Source organism: Anabas testudineus, chromosome 5, assembly GCF_900324465.2.
Source record: "Anabas testudineus chromosome 5, fAnaTes1.2, whole genome shotgun sequence".
In the NCBI taxonomy this organism is placed as follows: Eukaryota; Metazoa; Chordata; class Actinopteri; order Anabantiformes; family Anabantidae; genus Anabas; species Anabas testudineus.
The window spans coordinates 20844345-20853351 of record NC_046614.1 but is presented as its reverse complement, the minus strand read 5'-3'; the positions used below and the strand labels follow the sequence as shown (position 1 = coordinate 20853351).

At 39.8% G+C, this 9007-nt stretch overlaps 2 protein-coding genes across 2 annotated transcripts; one reads left to right on the top strand and one right to left on the bottom strand.

Moving 5' to 3' along the window:
* Nucleotides 1-506: 506 nt before the first annotated feature.
* LOC113154852 (transcription factor HES-5-like) lies at nucleotides 507-1165 on the bottom strand. The gene is made up of 2 exons (XM_026349256.1): nucleotides 1043-1165; nucleotides 507-929 (listed from the first exon to the last, which is right to left on the bottom strand). The coding sequence occupies exons 1-2, from the start codon at nucleotides 1163-1165 to the stop codon at nucleotides 507-509; spliced, it is 546 nt and encodes a 181-aa protein (XP_026205041.1).
* A 2995-nt stretch (nucleotides 1166-4160) lies between these two features.
* Nucleotides 4161-4879, top strand: LOC113154843 (transcription factor HES-5-like). The gene is made up of 2 exons (XM_026349247.1): nucleotides 4161-4283; nucleotides 4397-4879. Exons 1-2 carry the CDS (start codon nucleotides 4161-4163, stop codon nucleotides 4817-4819), a joined length of 546 nt encoding a protein of 181 aa, XP_026205032.1. The 3' UTR covers nucleotides 4820-4879.
* Nucleotides 4880-9007: the final 4128 nt, after the last annotated feature.

Below are 9007 nucleotides of genomic sequence, written 5' to 3'. Positions count from 1 at the left end.
AGATTCACATTTATGCTGTTGACACAGCAAAACAGTTTGATAACTCAAAAACCCAACATGGGTCAAAAACATTTTACAGTGTAAAATATACATACACTACATCCGAAAAGATGCTCAAAGAAAGCCACCGCCAAAAAGTAGTTAAAACTTTCCACTTCCTGTCACTGGACAGAAATTAACACAAATGTCTGCAGGAATTTAAGGCAGATATTAATGCTGACCCAAAAAGGTTATATCATATTCATAAACAAATATAATAATATATGACATTCATAGAATGCAATGTTGCGCTTCTTAATGAAAGAAATTATGATTTTCTTTGAAATTGTGCTTTCGCAAAACAAAAGAAACAAAACAAAACAAACAAATCACTCCAATAGAACTTTGTCATATTCTACTATGCAAGGACACTTTCTTACTATTAACTTTCAGTATAGTAAGTCTGAAAAGATGAGACCAACATGGTCGTCTCAATTTGTCTGGTACTAACTCCACTGAGTAGGGGTCTACCACGGCCTCCAGAGGGCGCTGTTAGCTGGACTCTTCTCTTTGGTGATGTTGGTCTGGACTGTGGAGCTCAGAGCAGAGAGGCCAGTCTCTTTCAGGTTCTCATCAGAGGAAGACTGCAGGTTGTTGAAGTGGTTCAGCAGTTTTCTCTGGGTCTGTGTTTTCACCTCCTCCTTGGACAGGAAGTGCACCACCTCCTGGACACACCTGGAGTAGCCCTGATCAACAGCTGCAGAGTCCACAGCTTGATGCTGCTGCTGCAGTCGTCTCAGGAAGCAAACCGTCATCTCCAGGATGTCTGCTTTCTCCAGCTTGGAGTCTGGCTGCTGTTTGAGGAACTCTGGACCCAGGAGAGACTTGAGCTGCTCAATGCTGCTGTTGATTCGCTCTCTGCGCAACTTCTCCACCAGAGGTTTTCTGAGCTGCAGGAAGACAAATAAAGTCATTAATAACATAGTTCTGGATTATAGTATTAGTATAAACAAGTACAAACTGTAATGATCCACGTTCAAGTCTTGTTGAGTGTTGAATTTACCTTGTGGGTCAGAGTCAGATGCTCCTGAGAACTGGTCATTGCTGCAGTGATTGTAGGTGCCATGTCTGGATCTGTGTGCTGTAGAGGTCTCTGTAGAGAGAATGTGATCTCTGCTGGCTTCATCCCTCCTATTTATAGTCCCACATCTCCATATCAATGTGTGGGTCTTGGTCTGGCTGCAGTTTCTCACAGTCTCAACCAATCAGAGAGCTCAGTAACACAATAAGGCATGTGGAGAAGCAACATGCTGAATGGTATTATATTGCCCAAGGGACAATAGTTAGATCTCTGGGGAACAGGTGGAGGATTGGAGAGAGGGTGAGTGGGGTGGTGGGTGGCGGCTCACAGAGCTCTGTGTGAATCTGAGAAAGTGGTGACCCTTTAGAAAGAGCAGATCAATGACTTTGACTCAGCACACGCTGATCACACACGGGAAAACGTCAACATTTCTAAAAGCGTGTGTGCTGTTAAAACCATCCCTAATCCCTTATAGATAAAGCGAACAAATATAAAATATAGATATTATCTGAATAAAACGTTGATTTCACTCATCTGAAATACGTCCAGATGAAACAGATGTGCCCTCGAACTTGTAGCAGGTTGTTTCACTGAGTTTCCCACACTGAATCCTGGGATCTCTGATCAATGAGGCACAATAGGTGCTTGAATGCATCACTGATGACCATTGGTCCTGTGTTGTTGAACAAAACCTGACAGCTCTAACCATCTGGAGGGAAAGCAGGACAGTAGCTGTGTTTTTATTTTTGAGAACTTTGATGTACTTTTACCACAGTATATAGTGTAGGCAGCATTTTCCAACATTGATAATTATAATGTCATGAGTTTATTTCTGCTCTTTCACAGTTCAGCTGAATCAAATAACTACTATTAAATACTATTAAAACTCCAAATATCACCCAGTCTTCACACTGTACACCAGCATGTTAGAGACACTGCTAATATTCAGATTGGTAATGTTCAGCTACAAACGCTGAGTTCAGGTCTCTTCATACAGTATATGCCTTGAGGGTGTAATTGGATACTGCAAAGTAAAGGTTTGGTGTACCTGGACACCTGGAAGCCTTTCCACATTGTCCTGTGCACAGTCTGGTTGGTCCCATGTGTTTCTATTCAGTTGAGATATTTCTTTGTGCATTAGTCACATGGTGATTTTACTGCTATATGCATGTCAGAACAAGTCTTTCTAACCTTGTTGTTAAAACACTATCTTGACAGTTTGGCATGCATGAAAGGAAAAAAATAAAAGATTGAAAGGCTGACCAATTAAACAGAGGGGAAATGAAGTTGGCAAAAGTTGGGGTTGGCTCTGCGGAGAGACAGACAGTGAAAGTGAATGAAATGTGGGATAAGGAGGGAGAAAATCTTCCTCTGAAATGTGCCAACTCCCTTTGGAGAGCAGTCGGGTGCTGGTGGCGTTGGAGGGCGTCAATCACACTGAACTGTGACTCTGCTCTCACTGCTTTCCCACACTCAACCCGCTCTCCCCAGGCTACGTATCTATTGTTGAGCCCCGACTCAACAATAGACATGTGCCTTGTTAAATGCTAATTCCTCCCCACACAAGTAGCTCCCGGCTCTCCCCTGAGGGCAAAGTGTGTTTAGACACTGTCCTCAATTAGGAGAAGAGAACTGGGGAGATAAACACAAATATTTTGGCAGGGAATGACAACTAATAACCAATTAATGAATGTACTTGTGTGCAAATGTTATAATTAGATGCAGCATTACATGATGTATTTTTTATTTATTTTAACTGTGTTTTACTACATAGTCATTTATTATCTGTTTATCTACGCACTCTGTGTCCAGAGTGAAATACCTGCTATTTATTAATCATTTTTGTGGTGCTTATAAATGTGAAAGATGTCATATAAAGTAAAGTTTCAAGCAGATCAAGGCTCAAATTTTAAGAACAATCGTAACTATAAATAACTTTAATACTATATTACTATAAACTAAACTAACGTTTGACAGATATGGCTCCACTAATTTTTTTTGTGTGTGTAATTTTGAACTGTACAAAAATAAACTATGTGATCTAAACATGCATGCTGTGAGTAAAAAATTGTAAACATTTAAAATTCTGTAGTGAAGGGTTCCTCCTCCCCCCTCACAGACGTCTTTGTCTGCTCTGCCTCTATTGTCCCACAGGGGCTCTGTGAGTGCGATTTCTCTGGTTTCCCACACTCTGTCCATTCACTGCTTTCAAGAACAAAAGAAGTGTGTCTGGTTGCACATAACATTAATTATGGAGTCAGTTTACGAGTTTGGTCTCACTGCTTCTGAATGGACATTCCTGTCATCAAGACTCGTCATTACCAGGCTTTTGTAAAATGTCTATAAGGAATGCAGACGTGCTGAGGATTAATGAGCGCTCAAAAGCTCGTCCCCCTGCTTTAGATTCATATTGTTCTTGTGCATTCCAGGCAGTTTATTTTGACGGGTAGGACGGGACGGGAGTGCATTCCTGAATTGATCAGATGCAGCTTAAAGTGCAATAAGACTGTGAATTTAAACTTCAAGCTTGTTTTTTAATAGCTGCTCTTAAACTTTAATTGAAACATGAAAAAACTATGAAAGCCTGCCGTCTCCAGCTTTCTTTAAATGAATACTACAGTATTTCAGCATCACCAAAACCATCCAGTTAAAAAAAAAAGTAAATGAGATAAACAATTTTGCTATATTGGTAGACTGAAGTCTGAAATATATCAAACAAATGTACACGTGCTCTGTTTCAGAAAATCCTGTAATATAAATGTTCCCACGTGTGTGATGTGATGATCGGCGTGTGCTCAGTCAAAGTCATTGATCTCAGCATCAGGCAGCAGATCTGATCTCTCTACAGGGTCACCACTTTCCCAGATTCACGCAGAGCTCTGTGAGAGCCTCTATGACTCTATGACCCCCCCACCCTACCCCCTAATTCTCCACCTGTTCCCCAGAGATCTAAGCATTATCCCTCGGGCAATAACAGCATTCAGCATCTCCCATCCTTTATTGTCTTTCTGGGCTCTGTGATTGGTTGAGACTGTGAGAAACTGCAGCCAGACCAAGACCCACACATTGATATGGAGATGTGGGACTATAAATAGGAGGGATGAAGCCAGCAGAGATCACATTCTCTCTACAGAGACCTCTACAGCACACAGATCCAGACATGGCACCTACAATCACTGCAGCAATGACCAGTTCTCAGGAGCATCTGACTCTGACCCACAAGGTAAATTCAACACTCAACAAGACTTGAACGTGGATCATTACAGTTTATATTTGTTTATACTAATACTATAATCCAGAACAATGTTTTTAATGACTTTATTTGTCTTCCTGCAGCTCAGAAAACCTCTGGTGGAGAAGTTGCGCAGAGAGCGAATCAACAACAGCATTGAGCAGCTCAAGTCTCTCCTGGGTCCAGAGTTCCTCAAACAGCAGCCAGACTCCAAGCTGGAGAAAGCAGACATCCTGGAGATGACGGTTTGCTTCCTGAGACGACTGCAGCAGCAGCATCAAGCTGTGGACTCAGCAGCTGTTGATCAGGGCTACTCCAGGTGTGTCCAGGAGGTGGTGCACTTCCTGTCCAAGGAGGAGGTGAAAACACAGAACCAGAGAAAACTGCTGAACCACTTCAACAACCTGCAGTCGTCCTCTGATAAGATCCTGAAAGAGACTGGCCTCTCATCTCTGAGCTCCACAGTCCAGACCAGCATCACCAAAGAGAAGAGTCCAGCTAACAGCGTCCTCTGGAGGCCGTGGTAGACACCAAAGGACTTGTACAAAAATGAAGCTCAGAAGTGAAACTTTCTAATATGGGGTGATGGTCATGTTTTTAGGACTAATTGCATATGTTAATGCAATAGTTCTTTTTACTGCCTTTTGTAAAGGCCAGAGTCTGGGTTCCTGTGATATTCGCAGACAATAAGTTGGGTACTATTTGTATTTCACAACTAGTGGTATATATGTGTAATTTTACAGTTAAATATTATTACATTATTATACAGTGATGTATGAACATTTTTTTCCTTTTAGGAGAAACATTTATTCACATTTGAAATTTATAAGTGATATTCACATGTTTTATTGATTGACATATCTTTTGTGATGGTCATTGAATAATTGAATTGTCTGCATTTATAGCAGATGAAGTTTGTATAAGACAAATGTGCTGTTTTATAACTCTGTGAGTGACAGCACCTATACCTTCAGTGAAGGACATGTTTAGAAAATGAATGTATCTCTTCAAGCCAAGTGATGCGAATAAAAACAATCAGAAAAAAAAAAAACAGTTTTCCGCTTGTTCCGCTTCTATTTTATACTAGAGGATAAGTGACACAGTGTGTGTAACTGACAGATGACAGAACACCACCTCCTCCCATGGTCATAGAGTGTTTAGTTTTGGGATTTGTTAAACATTTATTGCAGTTTTTTTTTTTTTTTAGAGATATCAGAAAAAAGCTGTGTTAGGACCAATAACCAGACAGTCAGAGAGCTGCTGTTTCAACTCTTTAGCTGTGAGATAATGGCCGAATCTTTAGTATCTACACCTCATGCAAACTGTAGTGTTATATGAAAGTAAAAACAACTTAAAATATACCAGTAAGATGTTCACGAACCTCCAGACCAGTTTCATCATGCTCTGTATCTACACTGCTTTAAAGATGATAGTAGTCTCTGCAGGTTTTCAGATCTTTTGCATACTAACCACTCACAGAGCCGCTGTGGTTTTCACTCAAACAGTTGTGCTGTATTCAGTATTGCTCAGATTTTACACATCTGCCGTTACAGGAAGTGTGTCATGGAGCAGACAGCAGGGAATACATGATGTTTAAAAGCACTTCAATTCAATTGTGATTAATGTCTCTCTACATTCAATAGTCTGTACTTCTGATAACTAAATTAACAAGCTATGGTAAATTGATAAAGGGCCGAGGTCATTTTCACAGGTCTTTTGTAGTTGTTCTAAAATGATACGTTTGAATTCCCCAAACCTGATTTAAAATAGTCAGATAAGAATTGTTCAATCTTACATGTTTTTATTTTCTTGAAATCTGCAAAAACATCAACACAAATTTAAATCCACTTTGGATGAATAAAAATAAAACTGATGAATAAAACAAAATATGCATACATGGCATACAAAAAGCAATAACACATCCCTTTTCAGAAGAAAGGTTTCTGTTTAACAATATGGTACATTATACCTTGAAACAAGGCAGAAGGCAGACTGTGATCACACTATGTTAGCTGCTGCTTTTTCACAGCAGGAAGAAGAGATGAACGTCGTTTGACTTAAAATGTGAAATTCAAATCAGGAATAATTCTGTAGGTAGAATAAAATTCATTAAAACATTTATGTCCTAAATATTTAAACATGAGCAACAGTGTTTCTGCATAGGTAACAGTCTGTGTGGAAAACCACTGAAACCATAAATCTCATAAATAGCAGCACAACATATTTTAACAGTCTCAACTTTGAATCCAGTTTTTCCACATTATATGAAGTGGAAACGTTTTTTTCTGCCTAAATGAGGCTAACAACTCACATTAGTCTTTTTAAATCCTCTTGACATAATGCAAATAATGCATTTCTCTACACACAGAGATGCAGTAGCATCAATAAAATCTGCTCTTAGTTTGCAGGTCAAGCACCTGCAACTGCTTTAAAGCAGATCCAGTGACGTTTCAATAGTCCATTCCTAGTCCTCATTAACAGCACAGTGGAGCCAGGTCATCCTCAGCATCAGGAAACAGACGTAAAGTGTCCCTTGAATATTTGGAGTAGCCGTTGTGTGACAGCAGGGCTTTTCTCAAGGTGAGGAAGGACTTTGTCTTCTCCAAGATGTCTGAAAGAGGGATCCCGTTCTGCAGGTGTTCTTCAATCAGAGCCTTCAGCTTCTCCACTCCAGTGCAGCATTTTCTCTCTAACGTGTGGAGTTTACAGCTGAGGGAAACAAAATCATGATGTTTAATGATACATTCATCTATTCATATGAACTAATTCAGTGGACAAAAGTGTTTTATTGAAATAAAACAACAAGGAATGAAATTTTCATATGAAGTTCTGTAGCTTTGGCTTACCTAAAGAGCTGCTCCTTCATGGTGTCCTGAAGATCGAGGTCTGAGTATGGAGCCATTTCAAGGTCTGTGTCTTGTGGTGGTGAGTTCAGGCGTCGCTTGCAAAGGTCCAGAGGATGTCTCTGTTCAATTCTGCGTTTCTGCTCTGCATTTATGCTGCTCATCCAGCACTCACTCTGCTGTTCAGCCAATCAGAAGCCACCGACCCCCGGACAATAGACAGAATTAAATGGCTGTCACATAGAACAGGTGGGATGCTTTATCTGAATGTCACACATCACTGAGGTCAGTGGGAAAATGTTTCTTCTCAAGAAGACACGGGAAAATGTGATTTTCCCACTGTGATGTTCAGACCTGGACATAGACACAAATGTAAATGAAACAAATTCACAAACTAAAATAGAATAAAATACATGAACGATTAAACAGTAAAATGTGGTGATGTCTCAACTGCATCAGGAAAGATTCAACCTAATGATGAATTATAAAATACACTATTAAAACACTGATCTCACAGCCTGAACTGTGCTTCGAGAGTCTTTTATTACCACTCTCACTTTCAATGTGTAACTTTCAGTTTTATCTTCTAATAAAAAATAAATCCTTAAATGTTAAATAACAAAAGAAAACCTTCACAAAATACCCACATGTTTTAAAGTTATGCTTTTTTCTCTCAGTGTGTCTCAACAGTGAGTTTGAGCCAAACCAGATGGTGGATCTGTGAAGTGGCCTTCTGTCCTCTCCTGGCCTGAGAACAGTCCTGAGGCTTTGTGGGAGCAGACACACTTCTATTGTGTGTGAGGCTGAGCAGGCTGCATACAGAAGTGTGGGAAGCCGTGTGTCGCTGTGGCTCCCAGCATCAGCTAGAGAGGAGGGCGTGTGACCGGGGCACGTTCAGGCTTGTGCAGGGAGGCTGCAGGGGCTCCGAGGAGGGGGGACTGGGACTTCCCCCCCACATACAACAGACAGATGGAGAGGAGATAAGCAGAAAGTCTAAACCACCTGAGCCTGGCCTGGTTACACGTCAGTTTCCAGTTGTCTCGGTGAGTTCACAGGGACTGATGAACCAAAAAGACAAGACATTTATCACAGAGAAGAAAAAAAACTTTAATAAGATTAAATGTAAAAAGGAGTAAACATGATAACTATGGTTCTGCTCGGAACAAGTACTTAATGCTTACTCAAGTACTGTACTTTGATATGCTTCCTTACCATTCTGTGCCATTGCATAGTTGTGTATTTTGTGTGTTTTATTCTGAAAGAAATTGTTATTACAAGTAAAAATGAGGGATGTGAGTTTATTGATGATAAACAAACCTAAAGCTTCAGAAAGCTGCTTAATATAAGAAAGTTCAAGATTCAAAATAAGCAGACACCCCACCATGTCTCAACACGCGTCTTCACCAACCTCAACCCCAAAAAGAGTAACAGATTGAGTTTTGCTTAGAGTAAAATGCAGTATAATGACAATATGCATAAATTTAGAATGACGATAAAAAATATATGGAAAATATGTAAATGTAGAAAAGCACTCAACGTGTTATCTGAATGATAATGAAAAGTGGGATTATTCTGTTTCCTGTTTTCCTGTTTATAGGGACCTGAGGAGCAAATTGTTTAGTAACATATTTTGCAAAATACAGTGCCCATCCATTATCTCAATTATCTCTTTGGATAATTACTGCATGGATGATTATTTTCAGCTGGCAACAAGTTATTTAACTCTAACTGATGCAGTGAGTAGCTTTTCATTTCTTAAACAACTATGTCTGAAGACACTTCCTATGGTCGTCGAAAAGATGTTAATTTGTTTTAGAAGGATCAAATTATTTTCATGAATCAAGCAAAGAAACATCTAAGGAGATTGAAACT